At 42.4% G+C, this 22338-nt stretch overlaps 1 protein-coding gene across 4 annotated transcripts; it reads left to right on the top strand.

The window, feature by feature from the left end:
• Nucleotides 1–2871: 2871 nt before the first annotated feature.
• Nucleotides 2872–22250, top strand: cep164 (centrosomal protein 164). 4 transcript variants are annotated; one of them, XM_082502906.1, is made up of 29 exons: nt 2872–3046; nt 3432–3515; nt 3757–3868; nt 5193–5264; nt 6591–6816; nt 7873–8037; nt 8132–8242; nt 8316–8396; nt 8562–8666; nt 11079–11963; nt 12520–12573; nt 13012–13142; nt 13391–13930; nt 14125–14256; nt 14340–14535; nt 16448–16525; nt 16670–16792; nt 17669–17812; nt 17939–18022; nt 18099–18167; nt 18251–18510; nt 18700–18876; nt 19395–19551; nt 19630–19737; nt 20048–20150; nt 20547–20933; nt 21037–21109; nt 21210–21329; nt 21476–22250. In XM_082502906.1, exons 2-29 carry the CDS (start codon nt 3437–3439, stop codon nt 21570–21572), a joined length of 4869 nt encoding a protein of 1622 aa, XP_082359032.1. In that variant the 5' UTR covers nt 2872–3046; nt 3432–3436; the 3' UTR covers nt 21573–22250. The 4 variants fall into 4 exon arrangements, with proteins under 4 accessions (XP_082359032.1, XP_082359033.1, XP_082359034.1 ...); XM_082502907.1 differs by lacking the exon at nt 5193–5264; XM_082502908.1 differs by lacking the exon at nt 11079–11963.
• The last annotated feature ends 88 nt before the right edge of the window (nt 22251–22338 follow it).

The raw sequence follows: 22338 nt of genomic DNA, 5'->3' as shown, positions 1-22338 counted from the left end.
AAGTGCACATGTGCGTGGGTGTTGAGGTGATCATCGAAGTTTCAAGGCCAGTTTGTGGTCCTCTAGCTGCCATTGCCCAAGATATGGAGGTTATTCACCCTGACGCTAGAACCAAACCACCCACACCAAAGACAAAGCAAACAAACGCTGGGGAAGAAAAGCCATTTCCCCTGAACCCGGGCATTTTTTCTCAATACTCTGGGAGTTTGTTGCGTAATATGTATTGCTGAACACATGTCATTAGAGAGGTGACCGTGTTTTTCTTACTAATGCGATGGGTGGCTTAAGAGCAGGATGACTGAAGCCATAAACTCAAAAGAGCGAAGAAGAATAGGGAGTATTTGGAAACTTGAGAGATAATTGGCACTGTGTTGAGCCAAAGATTTAGAATAATTTAGTCCTTTCAGTGTATTAATACAGCTGCTGTTTATCAGAAAGGGGTCTGGACATTGCTGTGTGCTCTCCCTCCTCTGCCCTCTTGTGGTTAAGACTCTAGGTTATTACGCTAGGATATTTCTGAAGCTTACAATCCTATAATCCTCTGTGCAAATGTTACTTGGTAACAGTGTAAAAAATAAATAAATACTGCGGGAGCTACTTTATTGTAAACAGCAGTCAACAAAGGGCTGAATGGGATAGGTGTCAAGCATCTGATATCACATCCTGGCTCTGGATCTGTAAAAAAGCTTCATTTGGCAACGTCTCTTTGATGGAGTGAGAAGCTCAGAGGACAAAAAGTGCCATTTGACACAGCCACAGGATCCTCACACTTAACTCCCCCTACAATAACGCCTGCAAGCCACATGCCTTGCCCTGCTGTAAAAATAAACTGGCTCCCATTAAAGCAGTTTTAGCACATGTTTGACAATGAGCAGCTCTTTGAATCAGTTGTCACAATGACGTGCTAAAAGGTCGGGAGTTTCTTTCTTGCCACCTGATTTCTTTTTTGGGGGGATTGTCTTTGTTTTGTGACATTAATGTTAACGAACGTCATTCATTAGCAGGGGGAGAGTAGTTTTGTTATTTCCATGTGATTTCCAAAACAGAGAAAGGGTTTCACATCCAGTGTGTGAGAGCCAACAACAGATCCAACTGCTGCCTTGTGACCTTCGACCTAAAAAGGGACATGTTAAAAAAGGGAACTGGGGGATTTAGAATAGATTTTTAAACTTCACCACAGATATGGTAGAAAATTCCATATTACATAAAGATATTTCTCTTCAAAGGTAATATCACATAACTGGATAACATAGCTATTTCAGTCCTAGTTTACTCCTACAATACACAAGAGGAATGAGCGAGAGGAGGATGGATGTGGTAGTCATCCCGGTGTAAGAATTACTAATAAAATGTAGAGCTAGGAAGTTTCAGCTTGGAGCCCCTTTAAAGGTTTGTTCCCTCCAACACACACCTACACCCCAAACCCTTGGAAAATAAAGTAAGGGCAGGTTGAAGCTGTAGAACTATTGGTGCTTTCAGGTGCACTGCAAAATATTGCACATACATAGTACAGAATCTGCTTCTTCGTCTTCTTCTCCTTCTTTTGGCTGGTCCCTTTAGTGGTCACCACAGTGGTTCATCTGCCTCTTTCTCACTCTATCCCTCCATTCTTCCTTTTTGTATCAATCCTCTCGCTGTGTCCTCTTTGTCTACACCCGTCAATCATCTCTGTGGCCTTCCTCTTTTTCCTCTGCCTGAAAACTCTAATAAATCTGTTGGTCTTCCTTGGTCTCTTGTGTTCTGGGGGCCTCTGGATGTCTGGAGTTTTGATCTCCTCCATACCTGCTTCACACCCTGGAGGACGGGGCTGTGGCCCCCCCACACTCCCTAGCAGATCGTTACATGGAGAAACCTTTGGAATACAAGCGCGCTGATCCACACAGGTATGCACACGGGTGTTCACTGCTCGTAGACCCAAATTACACCTTTCTTGGCTGCTACTTCGAAGCACATCTGTCCTGCGTGCTGCACAACAACATTGAATATTTAGTATTTACTGCTGTTTACACTTAGCTAGATTAATGCGATGGTGTTGTGTTTAGTATGTTGCTTTGTTTTGTTTTTTTTGTCTTTTTTGCTTGTTTTCTATTCTTCTCTCAACAGGTGATCCAGGAGATTTTTATTTTTTTTTCTCCCCCCCTTTCTCACTGTCCCTCTCCCCTTCTGTTTTTCCTTTCCTTCCTCTTTCTTTCTCCCTTTCCTATCCCTCACTCATGTCTGTCCCGTCTGTAACATCTGAAAATAAAATATAATAAATAATAAAAACAAAGATCGACCAAATGGACCAATACGGCAATGCCACGATGATCCATTTGGCAAAGTAAATCCATTGGGTATCCTTGTTGGTCTTCAGACAACAATTCTGATGGCTAAAGAACCAAATGGGACAGGCAGAAAAAAAAAAAGAAAACTCTAATAAATCCACTGTCATTCCTCTGCACATATCAAAACCTTCATAGCTTTGGTTCTGTAACTATTTTTCCAAAATGCTCAACCTGAGTCGTCCCTCTGACATACTCATTTCGGATCTGATCCATTATGGTCACTGAGTATCCTCAACTCTATCACCTATAGCTTGGCCTCCTGTGTTTTTGCCAGTACCAGTCTCCAAGAGATACATCATAGCAAGTCTCAAAACCATTTTGCAAACCATACCTTTCATATTAACGTTGTCGTATCATATGAACAGATTTTATTCATATATTTCAGACATTTTATTTTTATTTTGAGTCTATATGCGTAAACTAAAATAAATGACAGTATGCTCACCGTTAACACCTCTGTTAAAGTCTAATTTCACCATGTACTGTAATACACATAAACTGGATATACTGACAATTGCTGAGTTTCCGAGTACATGTGAACGCCTCGAGTGGCTCAGCCAGTCAGATTCAAACGTCTCCAACAGGAAACGAAGGAAGCGTCCTTGGAGATGTTGTTAGGAGTGTAACTTTCGCATCTTTCCCCTGTCTTTGTGCACAATGCCGCCGTCAAAGAACTGACTGCTAAGCGTTGCTTCCACAGAGGTTAATTTAAAGTTGGGAAGGTAAACGGCTCGGCTCTAATCTGCTTTCCAACTACTTAGCTTCCTGAGCTAACGTTACGCTAACGTGGAAATTAGCTGAGATGCTAACGTTAGATTAATTAGATTTATTTCGCTCCTTTTACTCCCCGACCCTAATTGCTGTCCTCAGCAAGGATTATATGTTGATTGTATGCTGACTGTGGCTTTAGCCCAGAAGCCCTTTTCCTCATGCTAAACATTGTTAGTCAGTATACAACAAATATGCGACAAAAGTTAGCTAATGTGTAAATTTTACCCCTTTAGCTAAACGACAACGCAAAACCTGCCGTTTTCAAAAGAGATGTTGATGCAAACGGCGTCGCCATTGTTTTATAATATGTGCGTGAATTATGTTTTGTCTCTGCAGTAACCATGACTGCAGCTGCTCTCGTAGGAGACCAGCTGATCCTCGAAGAGGAATACGATGAGAATTATATACCCTCTGAACAAGGTACCCCAGCATCATTGAACAGCACAGTTGATGAGATTTAAACTGCACTGTGGCTTACTTGTGTTTATTCACACCTAAACGCTGAACTAATATTAGTCCGGAACATGTTGCATTCAGGTTCCATAAACAGAGCTCATGCAGAACTGCAGTGCTTTATGGCTTAAATTCTGGAGATTTCCAAAACTATGCTACATGATGGTGTATACTTTGCATTCAGCTCTTCTTCTTTTCTTCTGATCAGAGATCCAAGAGTATGCAAGAGAGATTGGCATTGACCCCGACAATGAGCCCGAGCTTCTGTGGCTGGCGAGGGAGGGCATCGTCGCCCCTTTGCCTCCTGAGTGGAAGCCTTGGTAAGTAATGGGAAAGCACCCAGGGAGTGGACCTCAAGCACCAGAGATATAAGTCCAGTGGCGGGGGGTGGCTTACTGGGCTTAAGCCCGGGTTGTTTTGTCAGAAGTCTTTTGGGGTGTAATTTTTTCATAGTTAGATGCCTGGCTGACAACTGCATAAAACAAAAACTACACACAATATTCGAAGCACATAGTGCACACTGTGGGAATTTACGACTGTGCGTAAATCCCCCCTAATATTGGTATGATCCGAGCTCAGACACTAAAACGGAGCCAGGCAGACAGAGGAGAACTGAAGTTCGATCAGGTACCAAAGCAAATCATTCGTACTGTACAAATAATGTAAATATGACGGTGTATCACGAAAGATTGATATCAAACTGATCACTTGGCCCATATTACGTTACTTGCTCTTCGAGTGAATCAACAAATGGTGAAATGAAAAGCCGAACAACAACAATGCTGTTTCTTTAGAGACTCTTAGCTTACATGTATGTTTATTTCATATTTTCAGTTGTTACCCTCCACGGCTAAATAAATCGGTTTCAGTAATGCACTGATATACAAGAATGGACATAAGGGGCTTCTTTCAAAGAAAAAACTCTGGTAGTATTTTATATATTATGCTTTGTATGTTGTTCAGTATATTTCTATGCAAAACAAGAGGAACTTCAATACACAGCAGTATATTCACAGTTGAAACCAGTTATTTACATACACTTTATGGAAAACACAAGAACATTTTTTTACTGTACAACATCAATTTAGAGTAAACTTGTTTTGTTTTGGATAAATAAATATTGAAATATCTTTTGAATTAGTTAAATGTCAGAATAAAGAGAGACAGAGTTAGCTGTCTATTTTTTATCACTTTCATCAAATTTAGGAGCACATATACACTAAGTTTATTGTTAATTAATAAGAAACTCCAGATGATTCCATTCTGAGCTGAAGAAGCTTCTGATAGGTTGGTAGAGTCCATGTGAGTAAATTGGTGGCACACCTGTGGATGCATATAAGGCAAAACACAGAGCCCGTTTCTTTAAAATGGGAAAATCAAGAGATGTCAACCAAAACACCAGGAAAAGAATTGTGGAGCTCCATAAGTGTGGCTCAATTTTGAATACAATTTGGTGCCATTTGCAATTAAGAAATACAGATAGTTTCTCTCTTTACTCTTAAAGTTAACAAATATGTTTTTTATATTTAGCAATCTAAAAAAATAAACATTTAGTCTGATTTGATGTTACAATTAAAGTGTTTGTGTTTTGATCTGAAGAGTATGTAAATATCTGGTTTCAACTGTATATTTGATGATTGTCAGCACAAAGAGGGAGAGAGAGGAACAGAGAGGGAGAGAGAGAATGAGGACAGAACAGAGGTGGAACAAGAGCAGGTGAGACACACATGTTAGTCAAATGGTTGTTTACCAAAAGTATCACCGTATCATAGGTACTCATGTATCTCGTACCTAGTGTTTCTTTTTAGGTTTGTTATTTTTCAAATTCTATATTTATTACGTTATGCAGACTTGTTTGCACAACAAGGCTAAATTATTATATAAACTTTTCTGAATCTAAATAGTGTGCTTTGGTAGAATTAAAAAATAAGTGTAGTGCAGGTCTATGATGATTTTTAGTGCTACTATCATCTAGTTCTGATTCTGGTTCTGTCTTGGTTAAGTCCTCAGTAGTCCTGATTTTGAACTGTTGTAGTCCTGTTTTAATTCCGGATCAGTTCTGGGTCTGGTTGAATTGGGGTTTAGTCCTCATGTCTTGATACAGCCCCGACTTTGTTCTGCCTTGCTGCTTAATTAAAAACCTAGTTCAAGGTGTCCTGCATATGTGATATATATTTTTCCCTATATGAAGTCATTCTTTTTTGAACAAAACTCAAAACAGAGCCTATTAATCTTTCAGTCATTTCAGTCACACACAAAAATATATATCCCACATGCATACTACCCTTTTGGGCTAAGCCCCGGGTGTTTCAAATGTCTGGCTCCGCCTCTGTATAAGTCCCCTTTCACGTATGCTCTGGCAAATTCAGGTGTTTTACAAAGTGTTTTCAAGGTGTGGATTACAGTGTAATTTCCAGCTAATTACAAGTGAGGGTCTGTTGTTGACAACTGAATGCCAAAGTGTGTAGCAACCATCTCTTATCAAATTCTCCAGGGAGACGTCAGAGCTATTGACAAAATAATGCCTCTAACCCAGCAACACATGGCTTACAAAGCAGTTATTATTACTTGTAGATAGATGATAGATTAACGTAATAGATTAACATAGCCATCCTTCTAATTCTTGGCTCATGTGTTTTATATAATTTAGCTTCATTATGATGTCCTCAATGAGTGGTGTTAACTGTAAGAATGGATTCTATGGTTTTTAACTGAATGTATTAACTAAACCTAAATAATTATTAAGACAGTTATAGCATAATAATCATTTGTAATGCTTAATGGACATAAAAATGTAGGAGGTGGGGTTATATGATCCATCCAGCACCACCAGCTTGTCCTCCTACAACAGGTTTGCTTTAGTTGTCCACACTGGTTCATCCCTTCAGTTTGGTAAGTGTTAATGGTGTTGTTGCACAAGGCCATTTTAAATAATTTCAAGAATGTCTGATACCTTCAAAGTAAAATTATAAAGAAATGTGGGGTGACTCAAGACTGAATAGAACAGTGAATGACTCCCGTTTCCTTTCTCCTTACCCACAGCCAGGACGTGACAGGGGACATCTACTACTTCAACTTCTCCACGGGTCAGTCCACCTGGGATCACCCCTGTGACGAGCACTACCGACGCCTGGTGGCCCAGGAGCGTGAGCGAGCTCAGCTCACAGCCACAGCTGGGGGCGCAGGAGCCAAGAAAGACAAGAAAAAGAAGAAAGAAAAGAAGGAGAAGAAAGAGAAGAAGAAGAAGGAACCACTCAAAACTCATGGGGTGAGTGGTTTTATTGATTTATTTTCTTCCTTCTTGTTTTAGACAAAAATTTTATGTTTACTTATCGAGCAACATTGCATCAGAGTATAAGTGGACTGCAAATAAGATGTGTATAGATTGATTAAGTGGTTATAGGGACAAACGTGTATGTATATGTGTGTGTTCGTATTTTCACTACTAAAACTGTAGCCGAACAACAAACTACTGTTTGTTACTGGGTTATTAGGAGGTTTTCTGAGCTCATAAGGGTTAGCCTGTTGATTCTTAAAGTTTGAAATTCACAACTCCAACCTCCATCCATCCAGCTTCTTTCACTTAACCATGCTGGAGCCAATCTCTTCTGCTATAGGGCAAGAGGTGGGCTACACCCTGGAAAGGTTGCAAGTTTGTCACAGGGCTGACAAAGAGAGACAGACAACCATTCATGCTCACATTCACACCTGTGGGCAGCTTAGAATCATCAACTAAACTAACCTACAGACAAAGGCCCCGGCCAGATGGTGGATTTGAACCCAACACCTTCTTGCTGTGAGATTAACCACTGCTCCACCGTCGTGTTGTCAGTGTTGTTGTTGTTGTTGTTTTTTTCAATTAGCCCTTAAAATGCTCAGATTTAGCCCGCCAAGGTCCTTTTATGCACACTTTGCAAAATCAGTTTCTAACATTGTGGACACTTTATCAATGTTTTTATATAGTGTTATGCTGCCTCAGTGTCTTCTGCATCTGCTTCTGCATAATCCCCACTGACTCGGTGTTGTAATCGGGGCTCTCTTGGGGTCCGGGCCATCTGCTGCAGAACTCTGTGTTCTCCCTGTGACTGAGAGAGTTCTTTATGTCACAGGCTGGAATTTTGGACTGCTGCAGAAGGAGTTGTGGAAATGTCTAATTAGTGGTATTACGTTATTAAAATATAAACATCTAAAGAGCCCAAATACATTTTCTTTCTACTGCAATATTAAAACTAGACTTCCATGTCAGAGAACACGATGCATTCCTAAAAAAGGATTTGTTGAAAAGCGAGAGCTCACATCACCGACTGCGTCTCTTCTCCTACAGGCCCTCAGTTCGTCTCTGGGACCTCTGCAATCTTCGCTTACCAGCCTGGCTCCCCTGCGAGGTCTAGATGCCCCCAGCCAAAGCGCTCTCTCTGGATCTGCCACTGCTCTGCGGGGGTCTCTCGGCAGCTCTGGGGGGTTGGAACCCCTCAAGAAACCCCTACAGGTAAAAGAGCCATCATGCTACGTTATGGATGAAATGTTGTGCTTCTCCCTTTTTATCCCATCTGAATCTCTTCCTTCCATTCATTCTTTTTCAGGCTCCTCGAACCAGTGGAGCAACCAGAATACTCGGCATCCGACAGGAAGAGAGAGTGTCATTTACTTTGCCCGATTTTGACAGTGATGATGACAAAATCTCAGAAAACGAGGTTGGTTTAGCTTCCTGTAGCTCCCAGGAAATACACTTCACGTCCTTCTGTAACCAGCGACTGTTCTTTCCAGCCAAGTCCTCATGATTCAGACAGACTATTGAAGAATCTCCACCTGGATCTGGATGCCCTCGGAGGAAGCCTAAAGTATGAGGTAGACAGGATTACTAGCTTTTTACTACTCTGAGTTATAATTTAGGCACAAATAACTGCATTGACCATTATGCACCTTCTCATTTATAGAAAGTATAATTATGTTTCCTAATTAATGGTTTATCAGTGTCAGTGTTAAAGTTTCCTGTGTAAATGTTTACTGCAGGAAAGTGATGCCACTGGCGCAGCACCAGCTGAGGAGAGGACGGAGCCCGAGTTGCAGGATTTGGGCCTGTCTGGTGACCACAGCCCTGAACCGCAGTCACAACAAGTAAAAGCACACAACAGTGTCCACGCATCATTTCTCTCTTTCTCGCTCTCAACAAGTAAAACCTCTCTGCCACTTCTGCCCTCTTCACCTGTGTGTGTGTCTTTGAACGGCTGTGGTGTGTTGTTTAATGTGCGGCACATTCGAGGTATTATAATGATTGTTGTGTTTCTGTTTTTTAAACCAGAGATTTTGTACAAAGATCAGAATATGTTTGTGAAGAATGGGGGTCTCGGGTACCTTTCCTCTGGTAAAACTGCAGAGTGAGAGATTTAGAAAATACACAAACACTGCTGTATTTTCAGTGCCTGTTTAACTAGAAGTGTTATTAATGGGTATTGGTGCTATATTATTATAAGTGTTTTTATGATTACAAGAAGGGACTTTTCTTGTTGTCTTGTCTAACTGTGGTCTCTAAACCATATGTTTCTGCTTCTCTTGTGTCTCTTTGACCTTTAAACCTTTCACCTTTGCACTGTGACCCATGTGTGTCCCTGCAGCTGCTGTGCTGCTGGGATCTGTCCTACGGGCACGGCTGTTACTGTGTCTTCCTCTTTGTCCTTCTGTCTTCCTCTTTGTCCTTCTGTCCTCCTACTGCCACTGTTACTGCTTTGCTCTCTAAACAGCAAGAGCATGGGCCATCGCCATCAAAACTCATTCATGAATTTATTTATTTAAGTATATCATTCACAGTATAATTCCTTACCATCACCACTGAGCAGTTGTATTTATATCATGTAATTTAATAAGTCATATAAATAGTTTTTTTTTCTGAAATGTATATATAATACAGACACGGCCAGGTTTGTTAATCGGGCCAAATTAAATTTTAAAAAAGTGTTGAGGGATAAAATGCAATTTACTTACTAATGATGCACAAATTTGTGACACACTTTATTTCTGTATTGAAAAACACAATCACCAAAAGGAGCACAGATGGCTTTCAAAGTTGAGAACGCGGGCACATCTTTGTTGCTTGAAGTCTGACAGACCTAATATGTGTGTAGTTTTTATGCCCTAAGCAAATGTGGAAGAGTAGACCAAGGAGAGGTTAGAGAAGGGTCCATAAGTTTTTGGACAGTGACAGATACTTTGTAGCCTTTCCCTAAGGATAGTGCAACAGTTTCTTTTTTTATGGCTTTATTGGATAGGTAAAGTGAAGACTGACAGGAGGGCCACGTTTCGGACTTGAACCCAGGCTGTCGGCTCTCAGCCGTACAGCATATGGTCGCCTGCTCATCCAACTGAGCTAAACGAATATTCTGTAAAATGTTCGGCTAGCAAAAGTAGTCTAGTAGAACAGTGATGTGCTCTGTGGTTCTGAAAAAAATACAAAATTTGAGGATTTCATTTAAGATTTGATGCTTATGTGAAAAAACAAGTTTATAAAGCCACACTTGGCTTCATGAAGTCAGACTCCTTCTAGTTTAGCTGGATGTTTCAGGAGGTTGAGTTTCCTTTCAAATAAAACCAGTTTTTCCTCACATGCCAAATAAATTAACACAAGTTGAGAAAATTGTCTCATTTCTGCTATGTGCTCCGTGCTCTTGTGCAGCATTTCCCTAGCAACAACTATTGTTGCCATGTGAGGTTAAAATGGACCCAGTAATAATTACATAACCCACTGTGTTAGCCAAATGTCCAGCTGTGATGCCTCTGTCTTCATACTGGACTCGAGTTCTGAGTCTGACTGAGAAGCTGAGGGACACTGTGTGCCCATACCCTGCTCTATCGTCTTTCTTGACTCTAATGGGGACAAAGTGAACATTATGTTGGATTGAGTAAGACTAAACTAGTAATTAAGTCTATTAGCTCATTAAGAAAGTGTTTGCAGAAGTCACAGGGAGCTGAAGGGTCATTTTCTCTTAGATGTCTCTATAACTAGATTTCTTTTCATGACTGGAGGAGTCGCCTCCTGCTGATTTATTTATAAGGAATGCCGGTTTAAGGCACCTTTGCTTCTTTTATATGCACCTTAGTGAATTATGCTGCATGACTGATTTAAATGCTGAAGGGATAAATAAGGAGAAAAACTGTAAATGCAGTTGTATCACTAGCTTCTTTACCTGTAGTAAACTTATTTAGACTTTTTTTTTTCACCAAATCAAGGCTTGCACCCAAAGTCATAAATTTGGTGTGTTTTGGGGGAGAATAACAGAATTCCCTGTTGATTTGTCAGCGTAAAGGTGTACTGATTCAGTGCTGAAACAAGGAAATCACAGTCATAAAACACACCTGCTCGAACTATCCCCCGTGTTTGTGCTTGTGTTTAAATGTGAGTCCCAGAACCACAATGTTTGTGTCTTTTGTTTGTGCAGACATGCATGTTCTTGTTTGGTGGATTTATTTTTATGTGCTGACTGCCTAACAAGGTGTGGGATGGATGGACCATTCTTCCCATTGTCTTCCACCCAGGATTCTCTGAAGGGTCGCCACAGCCACCTCTCTCCACAGACAGGCAGTGGAAATCATGTCAGTGAGGAAGGGGCTGATGCTGTCACTCCTGATCCTGAACACTCTGCTGAGCACTCAGAAGAGGAGGTAGCAGAGGAGTTAAATGAGGCAGAGGAAGAAGAGCAGCAGGGTAGCACATTAGACAAAGATGAAAAAGGAGCAAAAGAGACAAAAGGAGATGTGGAAGGTAGACAGGAAGATGGAAAAAGCCAAGAGGAGGGGAAAGAGATAGAGGATGCTCAAAGGAAAGCGGCTGGAGAGAACAAGAAAGGGGAAGATGAAAATAATGAGCTAGAGGAAGAGTGCTGTGAAGATAAGGACGAGAACAAAGATGAAGACATAGAGAGGAAAGAAGAGCAGCAAAAAATAGAAGAAGAGGAATGTGAGGATAGTAGCAGTGAAGTCGTGAAGAAGTCCTCCAAAAGTGATCAAGGTGGAGAAAGTCGGGAGGAGGACAGAACTGACAAAGAGAGGGATGAGCTTGAGAGAACTGTAAGTGACGGAGGGCACAGTGAGAGAAAGGAAGAGGAGGTCGAGACCAGTAGCAAAGGAGGGCAGGAGGAGGAGAGCGATAAGGTTTTGGAGAGGTGCTCTCTAAGCCGGAGGAAACTGACAGAGAGTGGTGAGGTGTTGGAAAGATGTGTACAGAGCGAAGGAGAAGACACAGAGAGGGGGGGAGTGGAGCTAGAGGAGGACTCAGTTGGCCAGAGAGCATTAGACAGCAAGGAGGAGGAGGAGGAGGAGGAGGTTATAGAGAGGTTTAAAGAGGAAGGAGCTTATGACCAACCAGCCAGTAATGATCGGAAGATGAAAAATGTGACAAAAAATTCTTCCCTTCCTGCAGAGGTAGGGTCCAATGTTGTGCCTCTGTGTTGCCTCTCAGTCTTAGTCTTGCTTGATTTTTGCAAGCAGGTGCATGTAGTAGCTCTCAGGCTCCAACTCCACTGCCTTAGGGGCTGCTACTTGCCCTGCGACTTCCTGCCTGGAAGTCTTCATTCACACACTGAATGATAAATCGGGCAAAAGGTCAATCTATCTGAGCCCCTGAGGATTGGATTGGAGCATTTTCCCATTGACAGTGCAGACTTATTAAGCTGACCTGACCTTAAGTTGCTGGTTTGAGTTTTCTGTTCAGACAGAACTGTCATATCCCACAACCTTGCCCTTCACCTGGAGAGTGTGCTTGCTTTAGTTGCACAATGATTTTGCAGTGTGCCTGCCTGCAGTCTGGCCTTGGTTGTGTTTGCATGTAGGCTGTAGCTTGGAATCACCCTTAGTGTCTTTCTGTGGCTTTGGTAGAGACAGCATGCTTGGATGTCCAGTGTTGCTTGTGGGCAGTTCAGTTGTTTAGACATAGGTTATCAGCGAGAACGTTACATGATCACTGTCTGTACTATTGCAGAATTCTGAAGCCAGTAAGAACATTGAGGAGGCGTCGTCCTCCATAGATAACAAGGTATGCACCCTAACTCATTTACCATTCAACCTACTGTGCTCAAAAAGCCAAAACAAACCCCCCCCCCAAAATCCCCCAAGACTCTTTTAAATATGGCATGGTCATAACCTAAAAACCCGACTCATTTCATCTTAAAAGCCTCTTAAAAGCCTTTATGAGGTGTTACATTTTATTTATTTTAATAACAGGCTATGTGGGGACAATGACACTTTTTTTCTTGTGGTGTTCCACTGATAGGCAGGCTTGGACAAGTTATAATGGTCTAAAGGGTTCAGAAAATAAATGTCTTTTTAGAATTTCAAAATCCAAAAAGCTTCCCTTTCATTTAACTGCATAAATCTCTTTTTATTCTTCCAGTGTAAAAAAAAAAAGAAGCAAAAATTTGCAGCTGCGACACATCTGATAAATGATTTTTAGATTTCAAACTCTGTCTTTCAGCTGTCGCAGAAGGCTCTGGACATCAACGATCTGTCTGATGCTGTCAGTCCACTGGAAAAAACTGACACAGAGGAGAAGGAGGAGGAGAAAGGAGAAAAGGGGGAAAGGAAAGGAGGAGAGGGCAGCAAGAGGTGCCTTTGGTTTACATATTGGTCCTCAAAAATATCTGCTTTGTTGATTTTATGTGACTTTATCCTCTTAAGAAGTTGCACTTAGCACTCGGTCTATTTTGTTTTTTTAGTAAAGAAACATCTACTTTTTACAACATTTACAGTTTATAAAGAAAGCTTTAGACTTATGCCCTTCTTGCCTGTTCATAGAATTATGATGAACAAATACAACACCTTTTAACTCTTTTGCTCTCATTCTTTTATTTTAGCCATGTGCTGGCCAAAGACAGAGACACATCCCCAGTGCATAAAGTTGACCGGCTTGTCCTTCACCAGTCCAGCCTTTCACCGTCACCCTCCATCTCCTCGCATTCAGACCAGGCTGTCACCCCCAGGCAAACAGCCCAGGGCCTCGGCGTACCTCTGGGATTTGAGAGGCCTGAAACTTCCAGGGGCCGACAGGCACGGTTTTTGAGCATCCAAGCTGATGGTGTTAAACGCTCCTTAAAAAAACAAGAGAGGGCTTTGGAAGAAGAGCTGGGAGGGAGAAGCCGGAAAGATGGGGAGAAGAAAGAGAGTGAGAAAGAAGAAGAAGAGGAGAGAAAGAGGCTAGAGAGAGAGGAGAGAAGTAAGAAGGAAAGAGAGGAGATGGAGAGGGAAAGGAGGAAAGCTGACCGAGAGATAGAGGAGGAGAAGGAGCGCATAGCTAAGGAAAAAGAAGAGAGGATTCGTCTGCTCCGGGAAGAGCTGAAAAGAGAAGAGGAGGAGGAGGAGGAGAAACTGAGGGGGGAGACTGAGGAAAGACTGAGGTTGGTAGGAGGTCAAACTCAAAGACAGCACCTTTAAATTTGTTTTTGTATTGTGTTGTTTACTTCCTGCTCTTTATTGTTATTATTTCATGAGGTGTGAATCCGCGAATTGATGAAGCTCCTTTGCTTCCAAAGGTTTTTTTTGTTGTAACTACATACACAAATGCTTCTGAATTTACATGCCTCTCCCTCAGGGCTTTACGGCAGCACCTCCTGTCTAGAAGGAGAGAGGAGGAGACCAGGCTGAACGAGGAGTCTGACAGAATGTTGGAGGAGCTCAGAGAGTCTACGAAGAGGGAGAGGGAGCAGCAGCAACACAAACTCAGGTCAACGCTTAACACACAGTCGCCCCTAAAGAAGTGAAAAAACACAATCCCTGTATTAACATGAACATCTGCGTCATGTGCAGGGAAGAGAGTGAAGTCCTGTTAAAGGAGGTACGTGTCACTCTAGAGGAAGAGCAAACTGCAGCGCGGGAAAGACTGGAGGCCCAGAAGACACGGGACATCGAGCGACTGAAGGCGGAGTTAGAAGAAGAGCTGGAGACAGAGAAGAAGAGGCTCCAGAGAGAGAGGAAGGAGAAACTGGACTCTCTGAAACAGGAGGTAACTGTTGATGCTGCTGATTTTTTTTATCCTCAGACAGCTTGTCTTTATAGGGATATTTAGGTCAGATAAATCACAGTGTTCACTGGACTAAAGAGGAGGGGGACCATCCAACTTATTACTAGCACTCAGTTCAAAATCCTGCATCTGTGATGGAATGGAATTAGAGCACCACATGCTCCCATCCAGATTCAGGGAAGGCCTTTCATATTTCAGCAAGACAATGCTAAACCGCATACTGCATCTGTTACTGCAGCATGAAGCATGCTGCAGTAACAATGCTAGCCTTTCACCATCCTGAAACATTTGACACATTATGAAGCAAGTAAGAGAAAGAAGACCCTGGACTGCTGAGCAGCAATGCTCGAACTTTTAAAATAAAATGTTAAGTGACATGTAACGCATGAGGTGAGAGTTTTCTTACTGTGGGGGCTATATTTTGATAGCTGCTTTAATAATTATAGAGGCCACATCCTGTATGTAGTTATGAGAAGGTATCCCTTTAATAGAATCCTATTAAACTAACTGTGTGTCATATACCTGTCTGAAATAAAGTACACATTTGCTTTTATATTGTGATTAATCTTGTCTCCATGTGGGAGATAATTTATTATAGGTGAGGGAACTCAAACTGTTGGTTGACAGGTGACAGGGGCGGATCTAGAGGAGTGGTATGGGGTCGCATGTGCCACCCTAAAATGATCTCTTGCCACCTCTAGTGCCACCCTAGTTTTGCATATGACGGTGTTGTTTATTAAGATAAGATAGCATTAACACTTTGAAGGTGGAATGAAGGTGACTGTTCTTAACACTGTGTGTGCTGCACCTCCGAATTGCAGGACCGGCATGTGATTAAGCTGACATAGCAACAAGCTGGAGCCACGCTGAGTCTCTATTTCAGCTTGTGTTGAAAGTTTGGACTTCAAAGTATACATCAGTTTTTAAATTTTAGTGACAGGCCACTAAATCCAGACTTCTGATTAAAAAACTATATTTTTATATGTATTTATTTATTATACAGGCTATACAGTACATAAAGTAAAAATTCACGTGTTATGTAACTGAAAAGTTTAATTATGTGAGCTACAGAAAATAATTAAGTTATAGACTATATTTATATGAAACATGTGTATACTTACTGCATTTAAATCATGCAGTAAGTGTAACACCTGCATATGTGTTTCAAAAAAGGCTTACATTTTGCCATCCCATTTGATTTCCATGCCACCCTGATGCCACCCTACGAAACTTTCTCTAGATCCGCCCCTGATAGGTGAAAGTTTTTTTCCTATCTTGATTTATTAAGATTGTTATTGCGATTTATAGAAAAGTGATCATACACGTTCTGAAGGAAGCAAATGTATTGTAGCTGCTTTCATGGGAGAAATCAAGATTAAAGTTGGGTTCAGTAAATAGTCAAATATTGTCCTTGTTATGAAGCAATCTGGACTGAAAAACAAACCACTGACTCACACTAGATGCTGGTAGGTTAAACCTGGATGTTTGTTGTCTTGTGTAGTGAAAGGACTCCAGAAGTCAGTTTTGTTGTGACCTAGTCCTTGTAACTCCATTTCTAGTTAGACTTGTCACTCAGGGCAAGAATTCTTGATCACAGTGGTACTAACATACCAACATATTTTATGTCCATGACCTAAAGTCCTAAAGTGTCTGCGTCACCATACAGTTGTAGCTTTGTTTTTTTAGTTTTTGTAAAGACAGAAAAGACAGACATTGCCAGGATCTAAATGGTCTCAGTTTAAACTGCCAAATGATCTTTGTGGCCAGTGGTAGTGTGATATACTAATGTAAACATTAAAACCAACCGATCCATGGGTTTGCTTTGATAGTACACGAACACAACAAACACGGATTAATGATCTGTCTGTGTTTGCACTTTTTTGTGTGTATAAAGGTCAGAAGCACAGAGAGGAGGAGGGAGCTGATGATGAGTCCGCGGCCTGAGCTGCAACTGGCCGAGTACCACCGCGAGGTTAGAGGACACATTTTTATACAGCATTGAATCATCATCTCTGTGAATATGAGCTTAAAGGGCGTGAAGCACTAGTAGCATTAGAATGGGTTATAACTTCTTTTTAAAAAATTTTCCTTCCCCCTTTTCTGCACCGCTGCCCAGCTGACCGATGTGCTCCAGGAAGTGCGAGAGGAAGTGCAGCGGGATCACGAGAGGAAGCTGGAGCAGCTGAGGAACGACCACAGGAGAGAGATGAACAGCATAAGAGAGAAATATCTAGACGAGGTCAGGGAGCGTTTCAGATTTTGTTGTACTGTAGATTCTTATAAACATATAGCCAAACTTTCAAGTAAGAAATGATCTTCAGACTAGAGCCTGGCTGATATTTTTAAGACCGATACCGATTAAAAAAACTGTTGTTTCAGCCGATATTCACCAAACATAACCAGATTTCCACATATCGTTATTTATAAGTGCTTAATAAGATACTGAATGATTTGTTTATGCTCGACCCGACTCTGCTCCTAACATCTGTTTCCAACCAAGCTTTTTGCCAAAAGGAAAGTTGCAGAGTGCCCTCTGGTGGACAAAGTATGCAACATCAACATTCATAACATGGTTGAAGGATGTTTCTCCTTCCTTTGTACATAAATGTCATAAATGACATTTTTGATATGTCAGCAAATGGCTAATATCAGTCTGATTGGCATATCAGCATTTCAGACTGCTCTAAAGAGGCAGTTTATTTCTACTCTTGGCTCCAAATGATATTAGTAAGTGCAGATTTCCTTAATCTGGCCAGCTCAGGCATAGAAGACTGACTCACCTGCTGTTTCCATCTTCTGTTTAAGAGGAGTCGGTCAGATTCAGTCAGGTAGAACTTTAAGAGGAGCTAAATAACTTACTCTAGGAGAGGCTGTGAAAAAAAACAATCTGGAAATGCGTATAACAGGTCTGAATCTAGGAAAAGAGAGACTGAGCTGTTAAAACAACACCACACATGCTTTGGACTTTAAAGTAAAGAATAGCTTTTCTCACACGGTGTCACGTTTGTGTTTAATTTTAAACAGTGGACTAGTATCACAAGCTTTTGCCTCAAGGCTTTTTTTGTAAACAAGCAGGATACTTACTATCAGTCACGTCATTGTGTCTGTGTCCTAGGAGACGGCTCAGAGGGAGCGCTTGCTGTCCACTCTGCAGGAGGACAGAGAGCGATTGCAGGCCTCACATGCTGTCCAGCTGGAGAAGCTCCGCTTACAGCTGGATGCACAGATACAAAAGACTGAGCTGGCACACTCACGCAAGGTAAGTCAGGACAGACACACGAATGCTAACTCTGAGGTGGGGTTTACATAATATTTGCTAAGCTGTGCCGAGGAAGGGTAAAGGTTAGCCTTTTCTAAAAGGAAGTCATCTTATCTCTTTGTGTAGGAGTCAGAGCTGCAGGATTTGGGGGATCAGCTGGAGCTGAGAGCCAAAGAGCTGAAGAGCCAGGAGGCCATGCTGCAGACCAAGGTCCGTTTTAAACAATATGTGCTCTGTTAAGAGGTATCTGAACCACATGGACTAATCAATTTCTGTCTCCTATCAGGCAGCAGATCTGAAGAGGAGGAGGAAGCTGCTTGGACAAGAGGAGCAGGAAGTGGACCGACAGATAGAGGTGTGAAGCCATGCTCTCTCCTAATGAACAGATTTTATTCACTTGCTTTGCGATCTGCCAACTTTCCTTTTTTCCTCCGTCAGGCCTTACCTCGGCTGATCCAGGAAAGAGACCGGCTGAGAGAGGAACTCGAGAGGATGAGAGAAGAGACAGCCCAAGCCAGAGAACTCATCAACAGAGCCAGGGAGGAGAGGAGTGAGGCCAAGGAGAAGGAGGAGAGGCTTAGGGAGGAGTTGGACCGAGCCAGGGAAGAGAGCAGGAGAGCCAGGGAGGACAAGGAGCACCTGGAGACCAAGGTGGCATTGCTGCAGGAGAGATGTGACCGCCTCAGCCACAGAGTCAGGTAGAGGCTTCCTACACTAATAGCTTTCAAAATAAAAGCTCTGATTGGTACTCATAGATTTGCCTCAGTATTAAATGACAGAATGACTGTCGCCTTGCATATGTAGAATTGTCTTGTTTTGTATTTGTTTAGCTTTTTTAATGGCTTTAAATATGATTCCATGTGAAAAGTCTGCTGTCGTTTTCTCAGTGAGCTGGAACGAGGTGAAGGGGCGAGCACGTCCGCGGAACAAGAGCAGGACAGAAAGAAGGCGGCAGAGAAGACGCCGCCGCCCTCCAGTGACAGAAGAGACACATCACTACATGTAGATGACCTGGAGGAGCCGCCTCTTTCCCCTGTACCTGACAGCAACAGCAGCATGGATGAGTAAGGGGAGCACACACACAGTACCAATCACAGAATAAACAGTTATAAATTTTCAGGATTAGGGGTTTGTTTATGGTTTGGTACTTTCCAGCATTTTGTTCTTATCATTTTGTCAATCTAAAAAAATAGCCGAATCCTAAAAATTGAAAAACCTTTGAGGTAGACTACTCCTAATAAGATGACAGATGCTGTGAAAGCAGAGCTCCTCCCGGATCTGACATTACAGATTTGGGTTTTTTTCATTGTTACCACTCTTATGCACTTGTTGTTTATGTCCTCAGTACTAAATCAGCTAAAACTGACTACCGTAACAACCCCCTCTGCTACTTAACTAACAAGACCAATACCAGAAGTTTAAGTGACTTGATGTTGTACTGATTAAAACTCTTCCTTTCATTGTTTTGAAGCGTGCATGTTTCTAGTTCTAATGTTTGTATGATAGAAATATCAAAACATTTGAGTTTTTGGTGCGTGTCTACCTTCAACACTTCCCATCCCCACACCTCTAACGTGTCCAGATTCCGGCGGTACATCTCCTCACATGGCGCTTCCATCCAGAAGACCAAACTCTTCCTGGAGAGAGAGAGCAGCCGGCTGATGAAGAGGCAGGCGGCCCTGCAGGCCCACCCCGCTCAGGGAAGAGCGACCGAAGAGACGATGATAAACCTTGAGCAGGTAAGGGGGAGCCTTACGTGTTAAACCTCACTCGGATTTTTTTTTAAACAAGATGGGAATTTCCCCTCCCTTTGTCAGGAAGCCAACAGTGTGGCGGAGCTGGAGCGGACGGTTCAGAGAGGAAACAGTCTCCTGCGGAGGAAAGAGGAGCAGCTTCTGCAGCTAGAGAACTCTATAGCCAAAGAGGTCAGGAGGTCATCAGCATGTATTTGTGCTCTTCTGTGAGCTTGTTTAAAGTCTCACTTGGAATGAGCTTGTGTAATCAGTGTAGAAGGTTATATTGACCAAGTAAAATTGATGAAAAGCTATAAAAATAAGCAGAACATTTAGCAGCATGGTACCTTTCTGCCACTCAACACTTTATATGCAAGGATGAAATGTGTCTCAGTGGATTGGAAATATAACCTGGATTAGATTTAAGGTGTAGCAGAAGGGAATTCACACTTTTAATGGAATGTCGTGATGACTGTAACGCCCTGGTGCTTTTTCCACGTAGCCGCTGTTTGAGGATTTGTCTCGGCTCGCCGGAGGAAGGAAGGTAACCTTTGATGTGAGTGAGTCAGACCTCAGCAGCACCGTGGAACCGCCATATGGGACAGGTAATGCATGCTCGCCAGACAATGAACAGGATTTTCACATTTCAGTCTAAATCCAACAAACAAGCCCTTGCTAAGCAAAAGAAGATGGATGGAAGTAACATGTTCCCCTGTAGCTATGGGCTGAGAGTAAAGCCCCTTTCAAAGTATACTGAATTAGCAGATCTAAGGTAACCTATACCATACTTTGATTTATGATTGGGGACTATAAGTGTCCCTTTGATTTGTGTGTCAGAGCCAATGTTTCTGTATATAAACTTCACAAATCAGCTGTTAATAGACAATCATTTTGGCTCTAGTGCGTCCCCAGAGAGCCGCTCCTACCAGTTTGAAGAACTCACCTGTTGTATTTTCTCTTACCTCTGCAAATCTACACTCTCCTCCTCCCTCTCTCTTCAGGTGATATTCCCACTGTTCCAGCCAAAGTCCAGGAATTAGCAGAGTCACTGCAGCAGATCTCAGGCCAGCTCAACACCGTCCTGGGTGCCTTGGGTTCGCTGACCCAGCAGCAGAGCACCACACCTTACGCAGCTTTCCCTCCACCTCATCCTCACTCCACTCTAGCTCCTACCTCCTCCTCATCAGCTCCTGTCATTGCTCAGATGTACAACCTGGGAACCAGCTCCTTAGCCTCGCCTCCTCCTCTGGAGAGGCCCTCAGAGCCACCGTGGAGCTGGGCGACTCAGAGCGGCCCTGCAGCCTCCCCACTCTTCAGCACGCCCATCAGCAGTGAGCTGAGGGCATCCAGGGACACCCTCAACAGCCGCTGGAGCCAGATATTCCCTGGTATGTTGTTGGATTAGTGGTGCACCAACAACAGCACTCGTTGGGGGAAAAAAAACAAAAAAAAACAAAGTTGTACAAATTGTGTCATTGTTCTCTTGTCCAGGAGCAGCTGTTGCCCCGCTCGGTTCCAGCACAACAAGACCCTCCACGGCTTACTCATCATACACTCCTCTGAAGTACTGCAACCTACAATACACCTTTAATCAAGCCTGTGTAGCAGATTCCACACAAACGCTGTTTTAAGTGTACTTACGGTAACTCCTGTGTGTGTCTCAGTGAACACAGCCGGGCGCTTCACTCCACACCGAGATCAGCTGAGATGGACGGCCAAAGGCTGCAGGGGCTGATAGACGGCAACAAGAGGTGGCTGGAAATGCGCAAGAAAGACACCAGCATGTATCCTTCCATCACTCTAACACACAGTCCATCCTCTAGTTCTCCTTTATTTCATATAACTTCCTTTTTAAAATTTTCACTTTGCAAATATCTCTAGTCTAAGTTCACCTTGGGTTGTACCTGCCATCTTTAACTCCACCGTTCAGACCGCTGTTCACCCGCTATCAGGCTCCCTCCTCAAAGAGCGGGCTGGTCCAGCTGGGCCTGGATGACAACAATCAGATCAGAGTCTATCATTACTGACAAAATGATGCACGGCCTCCCTCTACCGAGACCGTTACCGAGGACTTTGTATTACTGACTGTGACACGTCTGCATCGTGATGTTTACATTCCTTCTTCTTCTTTTAAAATTAAATATGTCGGTTCAGAAAATTTTCAGGGATCGTTCAGCCTCCTCTGCTCTTCCCAGAGGAAGAGATCACTCTAGAGGACATGGCTGTTCATTCAGGGAGGTTACATATCTGAGAGGGCTGAGGACTTTTATCCTCCAACACTAGAAACTACTTTTATTTTTTCAGGCAAACAAATTCAGGGTTAGAGGTCCATGCCAGAATTTATCCACTCTGTGTTTTAAAGCTGTAGTTCACTTGTGTCGGGTTGGGTTTTCCTAATAAGTATAAGACAATCACAGAGAAGTGTCCTGTGCGATTTCTCTATTGCTGAAACCTTTCCTTCCACAACACGGCCTGATGGAGGTTAACCGTTTATGTAATGCACTTTTTAACAGAGACTGAATTTCCTGTTGTTTTTGTAAAGACAGTGAAGCCAATCCACTTTGAAAAATGTTTAATGTCCAGTCTCCTGGTGTTTGCATATCAGTAATAGTGAGCTGTCGACTAGTTGTGCCTGTTACATATTTGTGTAAATATTGTATTTTTCTATGAAATATTTTAATAAAACATTTTTAATGTGCGAATGATTTCCAGTGGAAAAACTTGTGGTTAAATTGTGAGCTGCTCTTTTTCCAATGCTCTAAATTGGGCTCAGTAATTAAGCCAGGTTACTTC

This window comes from Aulonocara stuartgranti, assembly GCF_965226115.1.
Source record: "Aulonocara stuartgranti genome assembly, chromosome: 14".
NCBI classification, from domain to species: Eukaryota; Metazoa; Chordata; class Actinopteri; order Cichliformes; family Cichlidae; genus Aulonocara; species Aulonocara stuartgranti.
This window is presented reverse-complemented; position numbering and strand designations above follow the sequence as displayed.